This window comes from Talpa europaea, assembly GCF_964194135.1.
Source record: "Talpa europaea genome assembly, chromosome: 8".
NCBI classification, from domain to species: domain Eukaryota; kingdom Metazoa; phylum Chordata; class Mammalia; order Eulipotyphla; family Talpidae; genus Talpa; species Talpa europaea.
This window is the reverse complement of record NC_140075.1, coordinates 51,183,149-51,210,732: the sequence shown is the minus strand read 5'-3', so window position 1 is coordinate 51,210,732 and position 27,584 is coordinate 51,183,149. Positions and strand designations below refer to the sequence as shown.

At 48.2% G+C, this 27,584-nt stretch overlaps 1 protein-coding gene across 1 annotated transcript; it reads right to left on the bottom strand.

Moving 5' to 3' along the window:
- Positions 1–249: 249 nt before the first annotated feature.
- On the bottom strand, positions 250–27,584 carry ANKDD1A (ankyrin repeat and death domain containing 1A; the record flags this gene model as incomplete). The annotated part of the gene is made up of 14 exons (XM_084239902.1): positions 250–311; positions 889–1,020; positions 3,030–3,234; positions 5,346–5,441; positions 5,772–5,870; positions 9,249–9,347; positions 10,874–10,972; positions 11,517–11,615; positions 13,646–13,744; positions 14,398–14,502; positions 16,989–17,087; positions 20,635–20,733; positions 23,366–23,469; positions 27,551–27,584. The coding sequence occupies 14 exons, from the start codon at positions 27,582–27,584 to the stop codon at positions 250–252; spliced, it is 1,431 nt and encodes a 476-aa protein (XP_084096028.1).

Below are 27,584 nucleotides of genomic sequence, written 5' to 3'. Positions count from 1 at the left end.
AGGCAGGCCTGTGGGAAGGGATTCTCCACAAAACCTGAAAAAGGCTTCCCGATGATCCTTGTGGGAAGATCACAAGCCTCTGTCTGCTGGACCTACATGGCTATATGTTTCAGTAGAGGCAGCCAGAAGTCTGCTAACAGTAATTTTTTAAAAGCACTTAAATGGTGGTTCTCTTCTGTTCAGTGGCCCCGGCATGAGGTCCCAAATGTCCAGAGGTTCCTTCCCCTACCCCGACGCCCCGCAATCCAGTTACATGGCTATGCATCTCCTGGGGACATTCGGGTTGACATTTGCTTTCTTCCTGATGCTTTCTGCAAAAGACAAGAATTCCACAGCCTTATGTTGCCTGAGCTCTGCCCCATAGGGCCAGTTTTATGTTTTAATTGCCTACCAGAGATTGTGTTTAAAGAAGTTACAGCTTTGGGGGTTGACAGACTCAAATAGGGTGTGATGGCCTCAGAAATTTTAATTAACCAAATCTAACTGGTTCAGCTCATATGAAGCCAGTTCTGTCCTATATGTATTAATAATGTCTGTGAAAAAGAAATCTAGTCTTATTCCAAACTGAGAGGGGAAAATCAAAGTATAAAAGGCAGACATGATAAAGATAAGGGTAGCAGTGGCTTTAGGACTGTGAAGGTCATAGGGATCCTCAAGGTCAAAACAAATGGGGAAACTGGAGCCAGGAGGCTCTGTGATTTACCCAAGGTTCTGCCAGAGTTCCAAGAGGCAGAGCCAGGATCAGGATTCTGGAAGGCTCAGAGCCAGCTCCATGGCATGGAGGTCCAAGGAGCCCATGGAGGGCCCTGCTACATCCCAGCAGCTCCTTGAAACTCTGACCCGGGGGGCCACAATGTGCTGAACAGGAGATGGGCAGGAGACCCTTACCAGCCAGGTCCCTCCGGCCAATGGCCACGAGGCCCTCGAACAGTGCCTTGCTGGGGTTTTCGCTGGCTGTGGCCACACCATGCAACCAGATGAGCAGCATCCGATGGCCATGTTCCCGGTAGCTCTTGGTGCCTGAGGCCCACGAGGGAGAGGAAGGAAGAAGAAGCCAACCTAGATCAGTTTAGCAGAGCCAGCCCTGAGCAAGTATCTGTGCACGCCCTGTGTGAACATGCCCAGGTGGCAAAGAGACCAGCAGAGTCTCAGCAGGCCCCGCTCTATGCTCCAGCTAAGCACAGACCAGAGACAGGGAGAGTATGGGAGCAGCAGCCTCAAATAGGAAGGGGTGGGGTTCTTGTGTCAGGGACCCTAGACCCTCCCCAGTCCCAGGCTTTCAACACAACATGCTGTTGGTGTCCCATGTTTCATACCATGTGCATTCATCTCTCTGGCTGCTAGTGGCCTGGTTTACAGATGAGAACACGACTTAGAGCAGCTGGCCATGTTCCTGCTCCTGCTCCAGCGGTTCTCAGCCCAGGAAACACCTGGGAAACTTTAGCAACTACTGACACTTGGGTCCCACCCCAGGGTTCCCCATATACTCAGGTTTGGGTGGAGCCTGGACACAGAACAGTCTTAAAGCTTGCCTGGTGATTCCAAGGTACAGCTGTTTGGAAGTGCCCCACCTTTAGAGCGGGTGGTGGGTTAACCCCTTATTAAGCTCTGTGACTAGGTCAGCTCTCCCAGCTGGAGACATGCATGCAGGCACAGCCACAGGGCCAGGGCAGTCTGTTCGCAACAGTCCCTGACTTTCTGTCCCTCTTGGGCCTCTCAGGCACTTCCTCACAGTGTTGCCCTTGGTATCACAGCTTCTTGGGACTGAGGTGTCTTGACCCCATTTATTCCGTAGACTTTGCCCTCTCCTATCATCTATGAACATGCTTATCTGTCATGGAGTTTACTTTGGGACTCCCTGCTCTAGTCCACTAATTAGTCTGCATATTTTTGTATCAGTTATCTCTCTGTGTTAATTATTTTAGCTTTATGAAAGGTCGAGTCTGTTTGGGTTAGACTCCCTTCCACTGTTTTTTCCCAGAATGTTCATGCTTTTATATTAAGTCCTCACTTAACATCCTTGATAGGTTCTTGGAAATTATGACTAAGTGAAAAGCTGTATAACAAAAGCCATCAAGTGACATTGTTTAGTTCAACATAGGTTGGGATTCATTTTTTGTCATCAACATGGTAATGAATCGATGTTGAACAAAACAATGTTCTATGAGAACCTTCTCTATCCCTATTTATTCTTTCAGATGAACTGTAGGATCCTCTAGTCAAGTTTCAAACACTTCTTTCTTTGATTTGTTTAAAACTGGATCAAAGTTTTAATCTCATTTGGAAAAAATCACTATCTTATATAATACTTTTCTAGCCAGGAATACAAAATGTCATTTTACTTACCCAAGTCTTTTTTCATAGGTCAACTAATTCTTATTATTTTACTCATATGCATCATTCATATTTCCTTTTTAAGATTTTCCAGGAGAGACACACACTGTTGTAAACAGTGTGTAAAATGCCCCTCTGTATATCTTGTCCACTTATTGCTGATGCATAGGAATACTATGGTGTTTGTATATTTTATCATATAGTTATCCATTTCATTGAATTATTTTATTCTAAGAGTTTTCCAGTTTCTTTTGGACATCTATATATTAATTATAACACCTGAAATTAATAAATCTCTTTTCCTATTCAATATTTATACTTCTTATTTCTATTTCTACTTCACTCCTGAGGGGCAGGATGGACTTTTCTAAATAGATGTTAAATAATAGTGGAAACAGCTGCACCTCCTTTTTTACAGGGGATTCCTTTACTTTAGTGTGTGGATGGTGGGTATCAGCATAGACTGACTCATAAAGAATGTGAAGTTCACAGGTCAAAGGGAAGGGACAGGCAAAGGGCACAGCATGTGCAAAGGTTGAGCCCCAAAGGAGCACACAGTGTGTTGGAAATGGCACATGTTTGGTGAGGCTGGGCTGTGGGCTACACAAGACTTTTTCCTGGAAACACAGGTATGAACAAGTGCTCCCATCCCTCCAGCTGCTGGTTGCTCTGGGGTGGGAGAGGCAAGGCTGTACCTGTCCACTGTTGCTCAATGGCATGGACGTGGGCCTCGGTGAACTCCCAGCAATATGCCAGCTTCTTCCACTCATGGGACCGCAGGTACCTGGAGGCCAGTCGCCACAGCACAGAGCGGAGCTGCTGTGTTTCCTGCTGGTGGTCCTGCTTAAAGGTCAAACTCTGCCCAGAAGGGTCACTGGGGTCTCTGCACATGGGGTGGTCCTGTGGGGCAGATGCCAACAAGTATAGAACTGCCTGGGGAAAATCCCTGCCAGGCTCTCCCCTGTGAGCCTGGACCAGGAACTAGTATCATCCTGGGCCTGGGACTTAGTGTCCACTACTCTGGTTTCTGACTCTGTGACTAGACTGACCTCTGGAACCTGAGCTGCTCACTCTGTTCTTCCATCCAGAATGCCTTCTCTTGCTTCCCTGCCCCTCAACCCCATTGCCACAGTCCAAAGACCACTTACACGCCACCACTTCCAGGAAGCCTTCCCAATTCCTCTCCTTTCTCTGTGTACCAATCCCAGCATAGGTGTCAGAATGACTCAGCAGCTATGGCTAAAATCAGGCAAGGCAAGAACCAGGCACTGAATTTGCTGGATCCAAACAAATAGTGAAGGGCAGTTGACAGAATTTTTCTATACAAAGCAGGTGCTAAAATGAGAAGTTATGAAATAATTATGTAATAGCGTAAATCAAACCCACAGAAGATTAAGTGAGCCCCTCTAGAAGATGTGGGTGCAATTCTGATGGTTAGAAAGCGCAGGCTGAGAAAAATCGCTATGGCCTTACAGCTCTGATTCTGATATCGGGGTCAACAGTGCCAAGTCAGTCCTGTGAGATGACCGGGGAGCTTGGCTGTCACCTGGGCTGGTAAAAACCACTTCCCTAGAGCAGTGTTCTCAGCCTTGTCTGTACTTTGGGATCATCCCGGGGCTTTAAGAACTGCTAATGCTTAGCCCTAACCCTTCTGACTGTATTGGTCTAAGGATGGGGAAAGAGGATTTGTGATTCTAATATGCACCCCTGCCTTTAATGTTGAGAACTTTCTAAGCCTGAGGTGGTTTAGAATCAAACACAGAGATGAATCAGTTCATCAAACCTTGATATTAATATTTTGGGGTTACATTTAGGAGTAACCTGCTGTATGCCAAGGGGTTGTAAAGCTTACAAGAATCTAGTATATCAGTGAAAGAGAATAGCTTTGATTATGATTCCTATTGAAATTTGTTTTCAATTGATTCTGGAAAAGTGATTTTTTTTGGAGATGTATAAGAGAATTTACTAAGGTTGTAAACAACATTGGAATGTTTAAGATATCTGAGACTCATTTTATCTACAGATTTAATTTTTTGCACTCACTAAGATAATTTAAGGATTCAGGAAATATTTTAGATGCTAAAAATTAAATTATATGAAATTTATTCACACAGTTTAAAAAGTTTAATATCGTTTCAGACATGGAAACAAACATTAATCAAAAGGCTTCCTTGGCAGTGACTGTTAAAATTTACTAGTATATAAATAGATTTTATGATCAAGATTTATAGACAAATAATATGAATTTCAAAGTTTAAGGAAAACTAGATTTTTAATTTATAATTTAATAAACTCAATGTTACTTTTTACAGCTGAAGGTGAAAACTATTTTCTGTATATAAAAAAAAAAATCTCTCAAAGCAGCTCTCCTGCCCACCTCTGACTATGCACGTGTTTCTTTTTACAAGCCTTACTCCTTTGCAAATCAGGAGCAGTTGCTCTCCTGCTCACCTATGACTAAGCAGGTGCCTCTCTTTTTCTCCTTTTCCTAATAAACTGTCCTTTTAAAATGTAAAATAAAAAACCTCTCAAAGACAGTAAAAATGTCCCTACCTACCCACATTTGCTGACAATTAGATCAGCAAAATGCTGGTCTAACATTCTGCTACTCCTCTTTCCAGTTCTACAGCAGGTAAAACTAATCAATCCCTGCAGCTTTCTTCCCAGATTGAAAAAGTTGCCTGAACACTACACCTCAAGCAGCATTTCCAATCACCTGGAGATGGCAGTGAAATAGAACCAAGTTAACATTTCTTTATTCACTCTCGCATGCATGCATGCACTCATCCATCAACTAGGAACGACAGCAGTGTCTCCAAAGGCTTCAGTGTGCTTAGGGCACTGACCATCTCCAGATCCTCACAAACAACCCTGGTGCTAGGGAGGGAGGGAGTATCACTCCCTTGAAAAGGGAGGGGCAGCTGAATTGATTAGGGTTGGGCCTCAAAACTAGCTTCTCCAGGATCCAAGGTCACTTCCCTTCCAAAACGGAAAGACCCAGTGCAAGGTACCTTCTCCCATCTGTAGAATCGATCAGCTTTTATGATCATGTCCACCAGGCTGACATGGTTGCTGCGGGCGGCCACTGCCAGGGCAGTTTTCCCTTGCTGTAAGAGAAGGTTAGCCAGAGTTTCTACAGGAGGAATGAAGCGTGGTTTTTAACACTTACTACAAACCATGAAACAGAAGACAACCACATCACAGCCCTAGACTAGGATTGGGGTGGGCTAAGGTTTGAAGGACCTTGGAGGAGGCAGGGTAAAGTGGTGGAGGGTCATGAAAGCTTCGTGGAAGAGGCTGCATTTGAACTGGTTTATAAAGAATAGGCGGTTTTGAACACTTTAAGAGCAGGAGGCAATTGAAGAGCAGGAGGCATTTGGATCAGGGTCTCTGGCAAAGAGAGAGCCATGAAAGTTCAAAAGGGAGGTTGATTGCACCTTATCTTTCAGGCTTAAGTTAACGCCAGCGACGAGGAGTATCTCTGCTATGTCCTGCCAGGCGTGTTCTGCAGCAAGATGGAGGGGCGTCTGCTGCCTCTGGAGAAGAAGCCAAGGAGATAGGTAAGCAGAAAAGCTTGTAAAGGGGACCCATGGCTCCAAGCCAGGACAGGACCAAGGTGGGCACATTCCCAACCGGGACTTAAAGTTTCTCTTAAGAAGTTATGGGGGAGGGTTAGCTGTGTTTAATAATAAACATAATACTCAACAGAGAAAACTTGATAAAAATAAAAAAGTAGAAAGAGAAACAACAAAATACCACTAGTTAGCCCATCTAATTCAACCTCCATAATGATTCAGGTATATTTCTTCTAGTTTTTTCTTTAATGCAAAATGTTTTTAGTTTGTTGGCTTTACGTATTTGAGATCTTCATATATATATACCTCTGTCTCTATTTTTCTACCTAACGTATTATTTTCTACATATTGTCAACTCTGATAAACCCATTTTTAATTAGCTCCATAATAGTTTCTGCACTGTCATTTACCTAATCACTTCTTTATTATTAAATATCTGGGCCATTTTCAAACTGAAGACTGATAAACAATGCTGCAGTGAATATCTTTGTTTATGAGCTTCTGTATATTTCTTGAGGTTCAATTCTCAGATCTGCAAAGATTGATCATTTTAAAGGTATCTGCTATGTTCTGCCAGACTGCTTTCCACCGCTTGTGTCTGTGCATGTGCCAGCACTGAATCCCACCTGGTGGGGATGGTTGTGGGGACAGGGTTTAAAAGGACTCCTGACTGATCATAACTTCAGGCCTCAGAGATCTCTTGTTACACGAGACTGTCCCAGTTATCACTACCCTGAAAATCTTCCCTAAGGAGAAACAAAATCCATGAAAGGCAAGGTGGAATGTAGGAAGATGTTTACCTCAGTGCTCTATATACCACGGCAAACACTTGGAAATGACCCAAATATTCAAAATAGAGGCACGGTTAATACAATGAAAACTATCTTCAACAGATATTCAAAAAGCTTTTGATAAGCTAAAACCCAAAAGTCCTGCCAGTTCTAAAAGGGTGCCCAAAGGACTCCAGGAGGCCCCAGGTGGTTTCTGCAACCACTTACATTGTCGGTGGCATCCAGGTCACTGCCAGCATCGATGAGGAGCTCCACCAGGGCAGGGAAGTTGTGCCTCACTGCCAGGTGCATAGGAGAGGCGCCCTGCTGGGAGGGGAGCCGCACAGGTCAGTCACTGGGGCATCTTAGGACTGTCCAGCTGTAGGCTGGTACTGGGGAGGAAGAGGTTGAAAGAGTTCTGGGTTTGGTTCTTCTTGATTCTCAGTTGTCATGAGTGGCCTGAGGCATTTACCAACACCAAGCCTGAAACCTGGGAGCCAAAAACTGATGTTCAAGGTAGGCAGGGGCCTGGAGACTTAAGCTTGAGGGCTTGCTATGCCAGGAACTCAGTGTGTGATTTCAGGGAAGTATATATATATATATATATATATATATATATATATATATATATATATATCTCTTGTGTATGAACTTCCATATATTTCTTGAGGTTCAACTCTCAGATTTGCAAAAACTGAGTATTTTAAAAGTATCTGCTATGTGCTGCCAGACTGCTTTCCACCATATGTATGTATGTGTATGTATATATGCGTGTAAAAAAAAAAATTCCGGGCCTCCCTGGTGGCACAAGTGGTTAAGTCTCAGCACTATCAAGATATCACCAGCCACTGGGGCATGAGTTTGATCCCTGGCCAGGAAGCTGACCCACATGGCACAGCAGACCTCTCCTGTCTCTCCCACCGGTCCCCTCAGCAGTGTATTTCATAGATCTGCCTGTTCTGCTCCCTACTCTTTCTCTGGTGAATCCACTTACCCCCTGCACCTCTGGATTATACCCCAATTCTTGTATGCATAAATAAATAAATCTTTAAAAAAATTCCAAATGTGGAACTATTTATATATTTTATATATATACATACATGCATATATGATACAACTATTGTATTTATATATTATACATATATAAGATAATATTGCTATATAAATTATATGTTATATATATTTATTTTTTTAAAGATTTATTTATTTGTGCAATCAAGAACAGGGGTACAGGCCAGAGGTGTGGCGGGGAAGGATTCGCCAGAGACAGAGTGGGGAACAGAACAGGCGGAATGACTGAAATACACTGCTGAGGGGAGCAGCAGGTGAGTCAGGAGAGGTCTGCTGCGCCATGTGGGTAGCTCCCTGGCTGGGGATCAAACTTGTGCTGCAGTGGCTGCAGATAGCTCCATAGTGCTGCGACTTAACCCCTTGTGCCACCAGGGGGATCCCCTATATTTATAATATGTATAAATATTGATAATTCCACATGTGGAAGTATAAATGTAGAATAAATTCCTAGAAGGGCACATATATTTGCACTTTTGGTGTCAAAGGGCACATGTATTTGCAGTTATTATACACATTGCAAATTGCTATCTATGAGAACAATGCCAATTTATACTTATTCCAGTAATATATGATGTTGCCTACTTCCCTAAGGCTTTATCGACATATTGGCAAAACTTCTGGATGGGCAAAACTTCAGTCTGCTGAGTGATTAATTGTATCTCCAAGAAGTATTAGTTTGTATTTCTCTCTTTTTTAAAAGATTGATTAATTGATTGATTGATTGATTCACAGAAGAACTGGGGTGTAAGCCAGAGGTGTGGGGGGGGGTAAGAGGATTCACCAGAGACAGAGTAGGGAGCAGAACAGGCAGATTTACTGAAATACACTGCTAAGGAGAGCAGCAGGAGAGACAGGAGAGGTCTGCTGTGCCATGTGGGTTAGCCCCCTGGCTGGGGATTGAACTCAGGCCACTGCAGTGATAGCTTGATAGCATTGCAACTTAACCCCTATGTCACTAGAGAGGCCCCCTGTATATGCTTCAGTCATTTTCTCTTGGGTTATTTTGAATTTTATAATTATTTGTAAGCACTCTTTATATATTAGAAAGATTCTGTCCTTTATCCTTGAATCTACTTTATCATTTGTCTTTTGACCTTGCTTTTAGTCCTTTTGCTAGATAAAATGTCCTTTATTTTTTATATAATCAAATTTATTGATCTTTTCTGGTAGATGGGTTTAGGCCAACCTCCTCTACCCCACTTTCCTCTTTCATGGTGTTCCTGGTTATTTTGAATTTCAATTGTTCAAAAGAAAGATAAATAGACAAAGAAACTTGTTATATGTGTGACTCATGCCTTGCAGTAATCTGGGAGGAAATACAAGCTGGATTTCTAATTCTGTTCCACTGAAACTTACTTAACTCTCCTACTTGCTCCAGGTTGCTCCAGCAACCCTGGTCCTGACCCCAGCCCACCCCATCTCTCCCTACTGTGCTTCATCAGTGAGGTCATGGAAGACTGCAGTGGAGACCCCCTTCATTACAGGTCCCCACACTTACATGGTCAGCCACATTGGTGCGGCCTCCTGCATGGATAAGGGCCCGGGCCACGTCCTCTGAACCACTGAGGGCTGCATAGTGGAGGCAGCTCTGCTTTTTCTAAAGGAAACAGGCATTACTGCAATGCCCTAAAGATCCCTCAAAATGGAATTTACAAAGCACTTTGGGATTGGTTATTCCAACTCCCCCTCATAGCCCCACACACCAGCCCTACCCCTGGACTATCATCCCCGTTAAATTCTGAAGCTGGAGAAACCAGTCACTTGCCCAAGCCTGGTGACTAGTAAAAGGGGCTCACTATGACCTCAGGCTTTTCCTCATCTCCTGTCACAAACTCCGGAATAGAGACCAAAGCCCGCACAGTTCCTCGCTGGTAAAGCCACAAAGGTACAGACTAAGGAGATAGTTTTCAAAAAGAGGCAGATGAGATTTGCCAGTGCAGGCCAAAGCCCACGTGCATGCCCACCCTCTGGAGCTGGCCTGGGTGTGCCCAGGAGAAAGGGAGCAAAGAGCAAGCCCATGCAACAGAAGGACACTGGACCCCTGGGCAGCTCCTTCCCTCTCCAGGCCTTGCTGTCGCCCCAGGCCTGGGTTGTAGTCCCCACCTTCCAGGGGAAGTCAGCAAATGAAGTGCTTTGTGGCTCTAAGGCATCATTCACATTTAAGAGAGCTTGATGGTGGTTCTAGTAGATTTGTATTTGTCATCTTGCTATGCACTTTCTCTAAGTCTGCCGTCTTTATTCGTCTTCTCCTGGACTCCTTTTGTGTTAAATACTTGCAGCAGTCCATTTTAATTCATCTGCCTTTTTAACTATGTTTTCGCTTTTTATAAAATTTGTGTTATAATACTAAAATACGGAACACATAGAGGATATCAGATCCTGAAAGCATCCAACCAGCCAAGATTGTTTGTCACTGTCTGAAAATTAAAAGCAAAACAAACGGCCTAAAGAAAGGTCATGAACCCTTTTCCCAGGACACAGAAATTTCAATGGCCAAACAAGGAGCACAATGGTAAGAGAGAAAGAGGCCTGTCCCAGAGTCCCACGCAGCCCCAACTCTGAGGACTGGTGTGGCCCCTGCACAGGTGGCTTCCATGTCAGGAGGGGGGGTGGGCCCTACTCTCTGGGCAAACCCTCCAGGCCATGAGTTCTGGATTCAGGGGAATAGACTCGGTTTTGCTTCTTACCAGCTTGTGACTTGGGGAAATCACCAAACCTCTCTAAGTGACGGTTTCCTCATGTGTAAAATAGGTCATATTTCTCTGAAGTATGACTCTAAAGGGGTTTGTGAACTATTAAGTACCCAAAAATATGAAGCACTAGTAAGTACTGAGCTCTTATTATGTCCTGGCATTTGTGCTAAGTATTTAATTCTCATAGCAATGTAAAAAGGTAGGTATACATCATTCCCATTTTATAATTGGGAAAAAGGCTCAGAGAGGTTAAGCAACTTGCCTATGGTCACAGAGCTTAGCAGCGGAAAACCCAAGACCTAAATATGGGCCTGTGTCTCATGGCCCTTGTTCACAAAACATTCAGGAGCCACTGTGACTGTTGCAATGTGGCTGTGGCTCAGCAGCCAACTGACAAGAACAGATGTCAAATGTGGGGGGGCCTGGCTACCTGGGTGAGGGCATTCACGCTGCTCCCAGCCCTGAGGAGAAGCTGCACACACTCAGGGTGGATCTCTTCAGCAGCCATGTGAAGGGCAGTCAGGCCTTCCTGAAAACACACGGGGAGAGGTACAAGGATTCGGGAAGGCAGAAGTGAGAACCCAGGCGAGAAGACCCCTCTTGTGCCACAGCTGCAGGGCTCTATGAGCTCTCCACTGCCTGCTGCAAGGACCATGACCTTGGATGTGTGTGGTTCCCTGAATCACTTTGTGGGGCACATGGTACATTCACTCCCTCCTCCCCACTCTGCTCATGTTTTCCTGGCCCTCCAAGCACCTTCACCCCTGCTCTCTGTGTATTCCCTCCTGCTCCAGGAAGTCATCCTTGACCATCCTGGTCACCCTTCTTTGAACATACACCGCATACATGATTTCCTGTGCTTGACTTCTTGGCAATCCATCATGCCAAGACCCCCTCTAAGCCTGGAGTTTGGTGTTGCTGCTTATCTTTTCCTGGTGGACTGTTAGTCCAGGGACATGTCCTCAGCTTCCTGGCTTCAGGGTCTCTAGCAGGAGCAAATCAGGCTGCAGGTCCTTGGAGACAGGGAGCTAGTGAGGGCCACTCATCTCTGCATCCCCCAGGTGGTGACTCACTGCGTTCTGTTCCTCCAGTTCCAGCCCGATGTCCACAAGTCGCTGCAGCACAGCCAGGTGGCCCTGGCTGGCAGCCAGGTGAAGGGCTGTGTTCCCCTCCTGCAGGGAGACAGGCTCTTGAGAGGCTGGCAGAGTCACAGATCCTCACGGACACCAGGAACCAATGGAGACATTCCCCATTTTGGACATGGAAGCTGAAGTCCAGAGAGGAAGCAGCATGCCCAGGGTCACACAGTAAGTTGGTGATGAGCTGCAGCCTGCAGGCTGGGCCAAGACCACCCTAGCCCTGAGAATGTGGCAGAAACCACAAGTGCTGGTCTCTTTTTCCTTACAATTAAAGGCAGACACAGCAAACAAACAACAAGCAAAAATTCCTACTTCCCAATGCCAGTCCTTCCTCAGAGATCCCAGATCCATCCCCTGCACCCCCTCCACTGTTCATGGCTATGGTCCCAGGGACGCTCCCTGGGCTCCCTTGTTCCCAGGCAGCTGCACAGCTCCACTGCTAGCCTCCTTAATCTTTGTCCCAAGTGTTAGCTTCTCACTGAACAGTGAGGTCCAGCCTGACCATGTTACTTCAAACTGAAACTATTCCCTGTACTCCTGGCCCTCTTATATTGCTAGACTTCTCTTTTTCTTTCCTCCCCTAGCACTGATCACCTGACACACTCTAACCTGCTTGTCTGCTGTGCTTATTGTTTGTCATCTGACCCCTTTTGGAGAACTTAAGCACCACAAGGCAGGGATATCTGTCTCTTTCGTTCTTTGAAGTTTCTCCAGGAGCCTAGAATAGGGCCCAGGACATGAGACAGGCACTCAATGACATTTGCTCAGTGAGTCAATGAAGTGATGGAAGCATGAAGTCTCTGTGACCACAGAGACATGAAGGAAGTACGTGAACATGGCGGGGGGGGGCAGCACATGCCCCCGACTAGCAGGGCTATAGAGACAAGGTAGGCTATCTTCCTTCTGGCCTACAAATATCCACATCCTGCCCTTTGAAGCAGCAGATGGCACAGACCCCAATGTGGGCCCTTGAACTCTGCCTAGGCAGGCAGAGGGCTCAAGGGCAGGAGAGCTGGGCAGAAAGCCTCTTCCCTCCATCTACGGGCATTCCCAAACTCTCCCCCTCTGTAAGGCCCTGCTGCATCTTGACATTCCCAGTGGAATTAATCGCTCTGGGCTCCCAAAGCCTCCCCACCACTGTAGCCCCTCTGGCTTGACATGTGTTGTCACCGGTTCTGACAGGTCTGCCACCTTAGCAGGCGGGGATGAGAGGGTGAGGGGGCAGGAGTCACACCACCTTCAGTGGCCCAGAGCCTCAAAAAGCTAACTGTGCCCTACCTCACGTGCAATTCAAGTGAAAATACTTTGTCTGAAAATACAAAACTCAACAAAAACGCACAAATTTAGAAGCATCTCTCTAGAATTTCTGATTGCAAGATTCTGGGCAAGAGCATCAAAGCTGGGCAATTCTTGGTGCTCCTGATCCCCTGGGGTCCTGAGTACAATCACTTCTGCTTCCTGAGTAGTTGTGTCCTGGCAGGGGCTGCTCTTTACCCCTCTGTCCTCACTCTGTGCTGGCTCAGAGCACAACCTGCTCAGCCCAATTACAGTACAAAGCAAATGAGCCTGATGTGATTCTCAGGACCCAATTCAACCTTTTCAACTGAAAGGATAAGTGTGGACAAATTCAGCACAGACTCCAAGGGCTCAGGGCCCCAGGAGGGAGCCTGGAGAGGGGGAGGAGAGAGGAGGAGGCATCAGGATGCAGGTTCCAAACCCAGCTTGACCTTTGTCTTGCTGTGTGGCCTCAGCCAAAGTACACCGCCCCCCACCCCCCCACCCCACCTCCCCACCCCCCGCCCACCACCTCATCAGATCAGAGCTCTTTACGAGCACTGCGCCATTGAGATCCTTGAATAAGAAACTGTGTCTTGGGCATCATGAGACAACCTATGGCTTGTGCTTGAAAATCGCCTGCTGGATCAATAGCCGACACTCTGGACTTTCAGTCCCCTGCCCTTCTAGCACGCTGGAGTCAGAAGTAGGCATAGGTGAGCTGCCAGTGTCCACCCTGGTCAGGAGCCCAGAGCCCGGTCTTCCTCTGGGAGCCCCACTCACAGTACCTTGTCCTTGGCACCATGGTCACAGCCAGAGCCCACAAGGAAGTCAAGAGCATCCAGCTGCCCGTGCTCAGCAGCCCGGTGGAACGCCGTCCTTCCCAGCTGACGGGGAGAAGAGAGTGAACTTCCACGTGCTGCCTACCTGGCTTCTGTTCCCCAACCTTCTGGGCTTGCAGTGGTCTCTCCTGCTTCAGACACTGTCCCCTCACCTCGCCCCACACACCCTCTCTGGAAAAGCTCAGACCCGACTTCCCAACCAGAGCCACTTGGTGGGGTCCCTCCCCGCACTGAAACCCTTTTATAGTCCCATGCTGCCTGACGAATGTACAACAGATCCCTTAGAACTGGGGGTTAGGGTCTCCGTGAGGGGCCTCCAGCTGTCCCTCTGGCCCTTACTCCTAAGATTTCAATCCACCAGAACTCACACCTCTAAGGTTCTAGTGATGTTCTCTCCTCCATTTGGAATGCACACCCCCACCCCCTTCCCAACATTCGCAGCCAAATCAAATACAGTCACCAAATATCACCTCCTCCAGGAAGCAGAAAGCAGTGGCTCCCTACTCCAACCAGTCTAGGCCTCACCTTAGCTTCTCTCTGCCTGTGTCCAGCTCGCTAGGACCCTAATGCCCCTCTGGCCAGGCAGCTCCCTAAAGCAGGGTCCAGTCTGCACTCTCAGTTCCAAGAGTCACTCCCAGAATGGGCAGGGGGAACACCAGGCCCAATGGGGTGGTCAAAGAGCCTTGAGGCATCCTCACCTGGTCCGTGCGGTCCAGGGCCACATCCTCCAGGTCCTCCATGATGAACGCCAGCATGGGCACGTGGCCTTTTTGGGCTGCACAATGCAGTATGGTCAGGCCATCCTGGAAACAAGCCCAGGGTGGCCCCTGCAGTGAGGGGAGGCCCTTCTCAACTCTGCCGGTCTCCCGAAAGTGAGTGTTTGGGATCCAGTGTTTTGGGACATAGCTTTCCCATGGAAACTGAAAAATGGGGGTGGGCTCCTGGGATAATGGCAGGTGCCCACTCAGCCTCACAGGTGCTGGCAGGGATCAGGACGCCAGAGTTCAAACCCTAGCCCGGAATTTATCGCCTATGATCTTGGGAATGTTATCTGTACCTTTAAGCCTCCATTTTCTCATAGGCCAAGTTAGATTATAATCCCTGACTATTATCCTATTGCTGGGTGACCAAGAGGACTGGACGTCTTTGCCTGCAGGAAAGTATCTTATAAACTAAAGTAGGGTGGAAGGATTTAAGATGAGTTTATACAGCACTAATCTCTCCCAGAACATGCCCCATAGAACATTGTTGCGAAGGTTCTAGCCTCTGCTTTCCTGATACAGCTGCAAATGAGAAAGGAAATGGCAGAGCCCACTGTCTGTCACCAGAAGGTGACCTCCTGACCTGGGAGGAGAGCAGAGAGCAGTGTGCTCTGGATGGACTAGGAGAGAAGTAGCCTGGGTGAGAGAGAGAGGCAGAAAGAAGGTCTCTGGGTCCAGAAGCAACATTTAACTGGGGAAGGTAGTAAATCCTATGTTTACTGCCCAGGGCTCCTACCTTGACTTTGTACCCGAGTTAGATTGCAGCACTGATTTCCAATTAGATTTCACTGCCAATGAGTCATAAAGAGCAAAAGAATAATGTACATCTTGGCAGTGGTTTGGGTTACCCCAGAGTAGCACCTGTCAAATCTCAGTGAATATATATGTGAAATCTGTGTATTTCACTGTATGTAAAGAAATTCAACTCCAGCCAACATGCATATGCTGAAGAACAGCATGCTGATGTCTGTGATTTATTTTGAAATACATCACTAAGTTGAAAATACAAATTTATAAACAATTCTAAAAACTCATCAATGAGAAATTAAATGACCCAATTAAGATATAATTTGAATCCCAAATAAGATATCTATATGGATGACAAAAGCTATCTGACGTCATCGTGGAGATACACCCTAAAAACCACAATGTTTCTAACAATTGAGTTTGAAAGGGAAAAATGCTACCAAGCCAGTGGACACAGCTGGCTCACACCACTCTACCCAGATGATCAAGTGTGATACTGTGATATATTATAGAAAGAGATTATGTTTCATCTTCATCCCATCCCTGTGGTAGAGCTCTTCTCGGTAGAGGTGTCTTTTGTTATGCTAATAAAGTGACGTGGGCTGCCCCCAGGTAAGTAAGGATGGAGGCTGGTTGCTAGGGGGACCAACTCAGGATTAGAGGCTTGGAGCTTTCAGTCCCACCCCCGGACCTCCAGCAAGGGAAGAAGGGCAGGAGTTTGAATCAATCACTAAATGGCGAGGATTTCATTAACTGTGTCTATGTAATGAGACCTCCTTAAAAAGGAAACAAGAGCACAACCAATGTGCCAGGGGCCCCAGACCCCACGGAGACAGAAGCTCTTTGTTCAGGACCTGGGCCTGTGTATTTCTTCATCTGGGTTGATTTGTATCCTTTAATATCCTTTATAATAACCAATAATCTAGAAGTAAACTGGCTTCGTGGGTTCTGAGAACCACTCTAGCAAATTAATCAGACCTAATGGGTCACAGCAGAGGTAACAACCTAGACTTGCAGTTCGCATCTGACGGGGTCTGAGCCTTTAACCTAGAGGATCCGATACTATCTCCTGGTCACTACCCAGGGACAGCTGGGTTGGTTGCTTGGTGTGTGAATAAAACACATACATATTGGAACTGGTGTCACAACTGGATGAAGGTAACATCACCAGACAAGTCATGTTGGTCTCATGCCCCTGACAGGAGGCAATGAAAAGGCCGCATGCCCTTTGGGGTCTTAGTCCCCAAATTCCATAACCCAGGCTCAAGATGGTGAAGGAGGAGTTTGGTAAATGGTGCTCTGCTCCTACCCACCACACAGCCAGGAGGGAGGCAGGGCACGGCTGGAGGGAGGAGAAGGCCCACCTCCCTCTCTTTAAATCTTTATGCTACTTTGGCTTCTCTTATGTTTTTTTTAAAAAAAAAAAAAAAAAAAAAGCCTGGCCAGAGGGCCGGGATTATCTCAGTGTTGCAGAACTGTAAAGGATGGGGTGCGGGGGCGGGGGGGGCATCAGAAGAAGGAGGCTTTTGATGCTGATGGTAAAGGCACCCCTAGACCCTTCTGCCAGCACCCGTGGAAGCAGTGAGGATACCAGCTACACAAGGCTGAGATCAGCTGGGTTTTCAAGAGGGTTCTCAGAGGGCTAAGGCACGCTGAGCAGGCAGAGGTACTCGGAGGCTGGGGAGCAGGCGGCAGAGGTGGAGACGGCCTTGTGTAGTTATGGAAAGGGAACCCAGAGCATCAACCAAGGTGGGGAATAAGTGTGCCCGCTGAGGCCTTACCTTGTTCTCACAGTGGATCTTGGCCCCAGAGTTTACCAGGATCTGGAGGATCTGCAGGTGGCCAAACCAGGCAGAGAGGAGAAGCGCGTTCATCCCAAACTGGAGGAGAGGCGGAGGGAGGAGGTAGGGGAACATGAGAAGGTGGGCCTGGGCCCAGGCCCGCACCTGCATAGTAACATCATACAGACTGTTGGGGCCACCCAGTCCAGGGAGCTTGGGAAGCCTTTAAATTCAGGAATTTAAAGGCCAGCACTATCTTAAAAATAGCTGATATCAACAAAATGAAATATTTATAAAAACTGGAGATCATTAATAAATGAAGAGAGGTTTTTGAGGTTAGGATGAAATGGGAGGGGAGAAAGTGTTAAAGGATGTGTCAAAGGGGAGAAAGTGTCTAGGGGATGGTGATGAGGGGGGAAAAGAAAGAAATACATCACAGCACAACAAATAAAGCCATGCAGCAGAGTCCTGACACAGACCCATGTATCTGGGAAACAGTATTTTCAGAGGTAGAATTACAGGTTAATGGAAAAGATCTATTTAATTAATAAATAATATATCAATATATACCATATGTAACAGTATTGCAAACTTTTTTTGCAAAATAAAATTAAAAAATGACTTAGCTGCCATCTACTCTCACCATCATTTCATGAAAAAAGGTCATTTTAACACACACAAATGAGGAATCTCAGAATATGACCCTTCCAAGTACAGCTTGGTGAAAAGCACACTACATTGTTCTGATTTTCCAAGGCTGGTGAAGACCTCGTCTCAGGCTGGTGTTTGAGAAACAACTGTTTGATTCCTTACAGAACAGCCCCCAGGGAGATGGCTTATGTCTGCACTGCAGGACCTCTCGCCTCGGCCTCATGACAGCGCCCTGCACAGTCAGACACCGCTCAGCTCACCCTTGGAAAGTCCCTCCTTGGGCAGCGCTGAAATTGGCAGCCCTTTGCCCTTTCTCCACCCACATGCCCTTTGAGCAGGCCTTCCTGCTGTGGTGGCCCAGCAGGACACTCTTCCTCAACAGCTGGGAAGTACTCCAGGGTCACTACAGCCCCTTCACTGACCTCAGCTCTCAGGAGATTCTGTATCCTGAGGGCAGACATTGCTCCCACTTCCCCTGATTCCTCCCTTCCCTGTGAAGAGCACCCTCAAGATTCCAAATTCCCTTCCCTGGATGCAATGCCAGCCAGGTGCCCTCCTGGGCATGGTTTCCTGCCTTCTTGCCTTGGATGTGGTGGTATCAGGTGGTACAGGCTTGAGTAGAACAGAGGCCTGGGGAAACATCACCCCCTTTGGCCTAGTGGCTGTGCTGTCCTCGCCCAGTCTGGGGCACCCTCAATGAGTATAAGTCAGGTGTTCATTAGGCCAGAACATACTTTCTGCAGAAACAGGGTCATGTGTGATTCCAGGTCCCTGGGTGAGGCCTGACAGAGACACAAGGTGCCCACAGTATGGCCTCATTCTGGCAGCCAGAGAATCTTCCCACAGAAATAAGAAGCAGACCTGCTTTGGGCAAATGCTCCTTATCCCAGCTGAGAGCAGAAATGCAGAATCCACCTCAAGATGAGGCAAAGGGTCAGTGTTTCCCTAACCTGTCCCATCCTCAGCACCTCCAAACTGCCTGGGTCCTAGGAATGGGTGGGTTTCTAGTTCTGAATCTGACTCAGTTTCACAGCCTGGACCTGGTCAGGGGCCCTCAACCCCATGACTGCATGGAACATCTAGTTCATGCCCACCTCCCAATGGCTCCTTGAAGAGCTTCTGTGAGGAAGTCAGGAAGAGGGTCTCAGTGATTGGCATCAGGATTCCTCTGAGGAACAGAACTACATTTGGGTTAAAGCTCTGACAAGTGGTTGGGGTGAGAGGGGAAACCCAGAAAGAGCTGACTGATGGGCAGGCACCTGAGCCTCCCAAGAGTTTGACAGCCCTGCTTTAGAAATGGACAGGAATTTGGTCAGGGAGGGGATACAGGCAAGGGCAGTATTGAAGGGGGAGGGGCAAAAGACTGAGGCCAAAACAAGGAGAAAGCCAAAGGACTTTAAAGAATAGAATGTCAAAGATAGAGTTTTAGAAATTTTATGTTGTTTTCATGTGATTTCAAAAACCTCGTGTGAATGGGTCCTTTCTGGAAACTGGGGAAAGAACCATGTTAGGGCTGAAGCCAGGATAAAGACAAAGGACTGTTTGCAAAATGTCAAGAAGACAGTAAAAAGACAGGCTGAGCAGAAACTGCAAAGAAGAGCCAGCAAGGACCATGAGAACTTAAGTCCTTCCTCCTGAAATCCAGTCTGTAGAACTAGAGCTGGTCTGGGCCCAGCACTGGCTCAGAGCTCTACCCCCAGTAGCACATCAGTAACTGTGGGCTGGGTGGATGCGGGGGAGAATAAGCACAGGGCATAGTCCAAGGGGAGAAGCCACAGAGCCTAGGAATGAAAAGGGTCAAGTTTCAGGGCATTGGGAGGTCAGGGGAGCCAGAGCCTCCAGCTAGCAGGAGACCCAGGGCTACAGGAGTGCTGGTCCAGGAAATGCCTGGGGCCTGTCACTAGAGACCTTCCCAACAGCAGGACTGCAGCCTCCAGTGTCTCCCCCACCCTCCCGGAACTAACAGAGGCATCCCCAACAGATTTTGCTTTTCTTTCTCCTTTTTCTTTTTGGATAAATCGTCTACTTTTTAAATTTTATTTTGAACGACAGTATCCCTTCTTATTTTTCAAAATTATTTTTTGCTACTTGCAAAGGAAACAGAAAATGTATAAATTTGCTGTCTCGTTATTCTCATGTTTTCTTTTCTCACTTGGTCCCTCAAGGAAGAAATAATAGAACGCAGTGATGACAGTGCAAGAGATTCCAGTGTTCTAGTGAGAAGCTTCGACAAAAGATCCCAGAAATTCTTCTAAATGAGACCTAAGCAGGTACAAAGGGCAGATTCAGGGGTGCAGAGGCGGGAGTAGGTGTTGTTGCTTCACTCCTAGCCCCATTTGTCATCAAGTCCCTCATGCTGGGCCTAGAAGCAGAGAAGAACCAGGACAGAGCATTGCCATGGAAGCTAAGTCTCTGCAGGGAAGTTTGTGGGTTTTTTTTTCTTTTTACAAAATTTAAATTTAGACTCTTAAATGTATTCCTGTCAAATGTTATTGTCACTCAGTCCTTTCCCCAAACTTGTAGAGATAATTTTGTAGATCTTATTCTTCTTCAGTGCGCTCTCTGCAACGTGCTGCCTATTGACTTGTTAAGTAAGACTTAGTTTTCATCCAAGCAGTTGGTCCAAGTGTTCATCAGGACAGAGCCCAGTGGCCATTCCACGAGAGACCTGCCTCCTGCTGGGCCCGTTATCAGTCCCTCCAGTTATCTGCTCTGTGGCCCATATTTCTCCCTGACCACATGGTCTCACGAGGGACAGAAAAGACTCTCTGAGACCCAGAGGTCCTTAAAAGGGAATGGCCTTTATGAGTGTGCAGGGAGGGTGGGATCAGGGCAGCATCCCTGACTGGCCCCTGGAGACGGACCCACGCTCACTCTGCACCTGTGTGTCTGTATATGAGGCAACCTCAGACCTCACAGACCAGGGGAGAGCCCCCATCCTGAGACAGGCAGACAGACATGCACACATGGACATGCCTCCACGAGGTGTCCCTACCGCGTCCTCCTCGTCCACAGCAGCCTCGTGTTCCAGGAGCAGCCGCACAGCCTGCTCGTGCCCCGCGCCTGCGGCCCAGTGCAAGGCCACCCTGCCCACCTGCCAGAGGGAGAGGGGCCTGTGAGGACTGGCTGGCTGCCAGGCCTACCTCCCTGCTGGAACAGCTGGTCTGCAGGGTCAAGGGGTCTTACTGCTCTGGTCACTATTAGCTGGGCCCCTGGCCCTGCACTGGCTCCCTCCTCCTCTACAGCAAAGGAAATGAAGGCAATAAAACACAATGTCCACATCCATTGACCCTTCCCCAAACACTTCACAGCTTCCACCGCTCTTAGGACAAACTCATAATTGTAGAGTTGTGAGGCCGGGCACTTCCCACCACTTCTCAGAAGTGCCAAACTATTTCCCTCTCTAAGTCTTTGTTCCTGCTGCTCCTGTTACAGGACCGGGAGAGGGACACCCCAGACCCTGCAAACCTGCCTGCTCTAAATAGGTTCTGCCATCTGCCGCATCAACACAAAACACATGAGACTTTAATGGGAAGGAACTTTAACACAATTAAGAAACAATACCGGAAAGGCAAAGAATATTGTTTCTAAATGAAGCACCCAAAGTTACCCGTCCCCTTGTGGGTAAAACTCCATCCAAATGGGATTGGCCCAGGGCAAGGCCCCAAAGCCTGCCACAAGTCTAAAGTACTTTCCAGTGGGGACCCACAGAAAAGGATCAGAAACAACCAGACAAGTCTGGGAGGAAAAGAGCAAAATCAAAATCAAGACAAAAACCGCCATTGTCACCTCCCCACGGGTCTCACCCACGTCTGTGTCACCCAGTCCACGACCAAAAGGTAAGCGCAGTTTCTTCACGTGTCTCTCGGCTCCATGTGCCTCCTCCAGTTCTCCTTCTGGCTCCATCCTGCTTCTTTCCTTCCTCAGTCTCCTCTCTGAAAGATGCTTTAGACCTGTGGCAGGTTTTGGGGACTTGCTCTGGGCCAATCCCATTTGGGTGGACTTTTACCCACGAGGGATTGGGTAACTTTGGGAACTTGATTTAGAAACTAGATGCTTTGCCTTTCCTGTATTGTCTCCTAATGTATTAAAGTTCCTTCCCATTAAAGTCTCATGTGTTTTGTGTTGATATGGCAGATGGCAGAACCTATTAGAGCAGGCAGGTTTGTGGGGTCTGGGCTGCCCTTCTCCCTGCCCTGTAACACTCCTTCTGCTGGAAAGCTACATGTGGCCTGTTCACCAAGTCCCTGAAGGCCCTGAGTACCTGGGTTCTGTTCCCTCCTTCACTCAGAATGGGGATGAAGCCTCCCAATCCCGCACTTCATTGTCAACCCCCCTGGCAGTTCATCATGGTCTCCCACTCTCAGAACATCTGAGTAGGCCTGGAGGGAGCCAGCCTCCCTCCCATGAACCCTCTTGCCTTCATAGATTTTTACTTGTGAGGAAACAACAAGAGGAAACACTAGTTTTCTGTGTGGTCTCTCTGGGAACCAGCTGTTCCTTCATCCTCAGGGCTTGGGCCCATGCATCTCCCTGCCTGGAACCTTCCCTTCTGCTTGAGGCACCAACAAAAATGCCACCTCCTCAGGGAGCCTTCTCTAACCCTGAAGGCAAGGCAGGTCCTCTCCCACCACACGCCCTCTCAACTCATCGCAGTGGAAGTGAACTGTTTGTGAGACACTCTGTCTAAAATCTGTCCTCTCCCATCTGCTCTGGGTCCTGCTCTGTCCCCAGCACCTAGGACAGTGCCTGAGGGGTAAGCCCTTCATACATACTTATCGATGAATGGATGAGTGAATGAATCTGGCATTAGCATCCTCATGTCCCACAAGTCCATGCTACTTGCAAGTGCTTATCTAGGAGTTTAGATGGATGCCCCTCACCAATAACATGCCCGGTCACCTAAGGTGACTGCTGCCCCTCCTCTGTGCCTGCTTTGATCTATAAACAGGACTAATATCTCCTGCCCCCTCACCTCTCCAGGGTGATTGAGGAACACCAGGAAAACCAAATGCACCAGAGACACCCTAGAATTCCTGCTACTATTTCTGAGCCCCAGGCAGACTCTGAAGACCCAGATCATACCCTGTCACTTTAGACAGAGCAGCCTCTGCTGTGGTCAGGAATCCTGCATCCAATCCTTTCAGCATCCACCGTCTTGTCACAGAGGCAGGGGCGTCTTTTCTAAGAGACTCCTGATAGCAAGAAGCGCCAAGACTTTCCCTCTGTCCACTTCTCTAGCAGGGCTGTGCCCACACATGTGTGACCTTCCCTGAGGCCGGATCTGAGGACTGTGTCTGCCTCTCGACCTGGTCTTTGAGCCCCTGAGGCAAGCCTGGGCCTACAGCAGCCTTATGTACTCAGCGGGCAAGGCAAGACCTGAGACCAGAACACAGTTGCTGCCTCACTCATGCGTAGCCTTTCTTGATCTGAACACCTGGGCTTCTGACCACAAGCACCACTCCATCGCTGTTCCTCCAGGTGTCTGTACCAGGCTGCCTATCTGTCACCTCTAACTCCTGACCATTGACCCCCCCAACCCCCAGTTTTTGAATGGATCCCAGGGGTTAAGGTCCCAGAGACCTTGCAACAATGTAGACAACGAAGTGCCCCCCAAGTTAGCACATGCAAATGCAGGCCCCATGATCTGTCCCTGAAGTGTGGAGGCGTCACTGTGGCACTGTCTCTATCCCGGGACCCCAACTTGGAGAAGCGCGTTTACACACGTGGTTTCTGGCCCTGACATTGACTCTCCTCCCGATCAGCTCCTTCATCCTGCCGACGTTATTCCGGCGGGCGGCCTCATGGAGCTGCCTCTCCAAGGGAAGCACTGGGGGGAGAAAAGGGATGTGGAATGAGAGGGGAGGGCTCCCCACACTGTGTAGAGAGAAGAGGCAAACAGCCCCTCTCTGACCCTGAGTGTTTCCCAAGCAGGACTCTCCCAGCTAGGAACAGTGGCTGGGGGTGGGGGATGCCTCTCAGCCCTCTTAATATTGGGGTCATCCCCAAACAGCTGCTTTTCCTTCTAACTCACCACACAACCAGGGCTTGGCAAAACCATAAAGAGAGGAGAGCATGAGCAAGACCATCCACAGGAGCCAGGTGTGTGCCCCTCGCCCCCTCAGAGATCCAATTCCCCCCAGTCATCCAATTCTCGAGGCCCAGGAGGTGCTCTTGGGCATGGGAATGGATTCATTCCCACTGGAGTCAATATGACCTCTTCCACAGCTCTGTGTAGAAGGCAGCAAGGCTCCATAGGACTGCCTGTCATGTCAGGCCCAGGTAAGCTTGTTTAACCAGCTTTGATGTCTTTATACCCTCACCTCTCTCCTCATCCCCAAATTCTAGCCAGCTTTTGCCTCCCAGCTTTGGGTGCACCCTGATCTGCCTTCGCTGTGCTCCCTTTCTGTGCTCCTCTCACCCTCACCTGGCTCCTTTATCTCACAGACTAGAGGGAACCTCAGAGCCTCCCCCACTGGCCCCCTGCCGCAGGTGGGTTCAGGGGGTTGGTAGTCAAGCCAGGAAGATTCTGCTGATGTGGCCCAGGGTGGGCAGCTCCCCTGCCCCCAAGCCACCACCATCCTGACAGCTCTTGCTTTATGAAGATGTCAGGTCTCCTTGGCTGATGAGGGTCATCATTGTCATCATCATTGTCACTGTCACTATTATTGGTCAGGGGGGATTTGGCACCCTGACCCTTCCTGATTTACCCACAGCTTGCAGTGGGCCCAAGTGGGCATAAGTAGCAAAACTGCTTCCATGAGTGACACTAACAATCCTCACAGTAATGGCTACCCTTGCCTCCTCCAGAAAGCCTTAGATACACTAGCACAAAGAAAAAATATTTGTTGACCCTTTGCAAAGTCATCACATGACAGGTAATCTTGTGATTTTATTGTTACCAAAGCCACATCCTGAATGTTTAGTGAATGTCTGGACCCAGTCCCTCCTTGCAGCCAGGTCCAGGTGGCCAGTGTCTTGGCAGGGAAGGCTAGGATGCACTAAGATAACTGCAGGCAGTTTGTTTTTTCAGATAATTCCATATAGCCTTCTAGGGCTTCCTAGATACAATCTGTGGAGCTCAGCACACAATCTGTGTGCTGTTCAGCTCTGTTGAGCCACTTCCCGGCTTTGTGACTTAAGTTACTTAATTACCTCATGCCTCAATTCCTCATCTGCAAAATGGGGATATGAGCTGCCCTGCAGGGTCATTGTGATGATTAGAAGTAAGATAGAAGACCCCTTAGCATGGTATCTGGAAAAAGGGTCATCAGTGCCGTCATCATTGTCACTGTCGCTATTATTCCTCCCAGGCAGCCCTCCACTGTTATACCACAGGGGCAGAGAATAGATTCTGAAGATCAAAGACCTGGAGGTGGTTCCTTCATTCAGGACCTTTTGAGTAAGTGAAGCCCAATCAAGGGAAGCACCCTCCCTACACACCTCTCTGCATTGTTATTCTCCATAATACCACTCGCCAAAGGCATGGCTACACTTACATATTTATTAGGTTTGTTGTCTGCTTCCCCCATTATAAGTCCACGAGAGAAGAGACTTTTGCCTGCTTTAAAAAAAAGATTTACTTTATTTATTTATGCATACAAGAACAGGGGTGTAAGCCAGAGGTGGGGGGGTGGGAGGATTCACCAGAGACAGAGTGGGGAGCAGAACAGGTAAATCTACCGGGGGAGCAGCGGGTAGACAGGAGAGGTCTGCTGTGCCATGTGGGTTAGCTCCCTGGCTAGGGATCAAACCCATGTCGCAGTGGCTGGGGAATAGTTTGATAGCACTGAGACTTTAACCCCTGCGCCACCAGGGAGGCCCAGTTTTTGTCTGATTTTTTAACTGCTCTATCTCCAAATTCAGGCACTAGCACCTATTAGTGGAATAAAAGAGTGACATACAAATCATTAAATCTCTTTGAACTGTAAGATGCTGTCCCAATTGAAATTAATTTTTCTCCTGGAAAATCAAAGCTCAGAGAGGGAGGCAGCTTCAGGACAATACTCAGGGGAAGGAGGAAAACACCATCTTCCAAGTGTGGTACCTACAGATGCTCTACCCTCCCCAAAACCCAAAGAGGTCTGCCCTTCTTGTAGGTAAAGAGAGAGCCCTTCTCAAGATAACATAATAGGATATTGACGAGTCCCTTTTGTGGGAGGGAGAGGGTGTCCTGAGTGAACTCCACAAACTCAGGTTTTATGTATCCCACCCCCACCCCAGACCAAAGAGATCCGAGACACCAGGGACTGCGAATCCTATAATGTCATCACCAACGAAGGGAGTATTGCTGGGAACTGAGGGTGGAGTTAAGCAGCCAGGCCTGGTATATAACCAGATGTGTGGGCCTTGGAGTTGTTGGTTTTTCACTGGCCTTCAGCGTACTATTGGGATCCCAGCTCATTGGAACTGGTAGGACACATTCACCAACTTACCGCTCTCTCTCTTTCTCACTGGGTTATTCCTCTCTTCATTTCCCTTTTTGTGAATAAACCCTTTATTTGCCTTTTTGTGTGTATTTGCAGTTGAGTCTCATTGTATGTTCTTTTTAAGCATGCAGGTGAGGACCCACACTCAGGCCAACCCATTTCACATTGGGGTTGCGCTGTAATACTTTCAAATCCAAACATCTGTGTCCCTAACTTTTCTTTTCCTAACCTCTTTTCTTTCCTTAACCCACCAAGATCCAGTTTCCAGAAAAGGGCTGCTGCTTCAGTGTGAGCTCAGAGAAGCCTGGCTTCCAGGGTCCACTCAGCCACTTTCCAGCATCAGGATTCTGGACTGGTCACCCCTTGGGGGGGGGTCTCCATTTCTTCTGTTATAAAAGTGAGGGAGGGTGAAGAAAGTAATTTGCACAGATCCCTTCCAGCTCTGACACCATTTATCTCAGCTGAAGACCAGGAGCAGTGCCTGGCAAGAATAGCCAAGAAACAAAATGGAAGCAAACCCACCCCGCATAATGCTCAAGAAATCAAGTCCAGTCTCATCTCCTCCCTCCATCTCAACATCCACCTTCTTTCCTGCCACATCAAATACTCACTACATTCTTATCTCTGAGCCTTTGCCCAGAATTCTCACACACCCCTAAACCCCACTGCTGCACATTCTTTAAGGGACAGCTAAAGGGACCCACTGTCCCAGGTAGAACCCTGTACCTTCTGAAATAGCATCTCCATAGAGTCCCCATCCCCACCTCCACCTGCACCCCAATGAGGACAATCCTTCTCTGCCTTCTCCCAGTCAGTGGGGCCAATGCCGGCAGTAGGCCAATGCCGACTGTGTGCACACAGATGCTGCTGCTCGGCCTGGAGCCCTGGCACTGGGTACACTCATTGAGGCATGCCCTAGGGTGCCCTCACCCACCTTCACTACCGCAGCTCCTCCACTGGGTTCCAGTCTCCCCATTTGACAAGGTCTCTATTCCCTGTTGAGCCCCAACATTCTGTAGGAGTTGGGGCCTTCATCGTTTCTACCACTTAATGGCTGTGTGACCTTGAGCAATTTATTTAACCATCCTATGCCTCAGCTTTCTCTTCTGCAAAATGGCGCCAACAGGGCTGCTGAGAAAATCAAAATCCGTGCTTGTATAGGCTCGGCCCGCTCACAGAGTACAAAGTAAGAGCATGATAAAGGGTCACATTGCTCCCTAATTTATAGCTAAAGCCTCTGCCGCCACAGCTCCCAGCTCTCGGTGCGGGTGGCGCCCCCCGAGCCCCACTCGAGAAACCAAGGTCCCCTCCGCCCGGTGCGCGTCCCTCTCGGCGCCACACACGAAAAAAGCCCAAAACGGAGGTAGCCAAGGGGCCGCGCCATCCGCAGCGTTGATCGCCCCCAGAGAATGGCGGGCGACCTTCTAACAGCCTCTGCCGGCCACCTCCAGCCCTTTCGGCCCCGAGACCCCGCGCACTCACGGCCATCGGTCTCCCCCGCCAGCGTCTCCTCCAT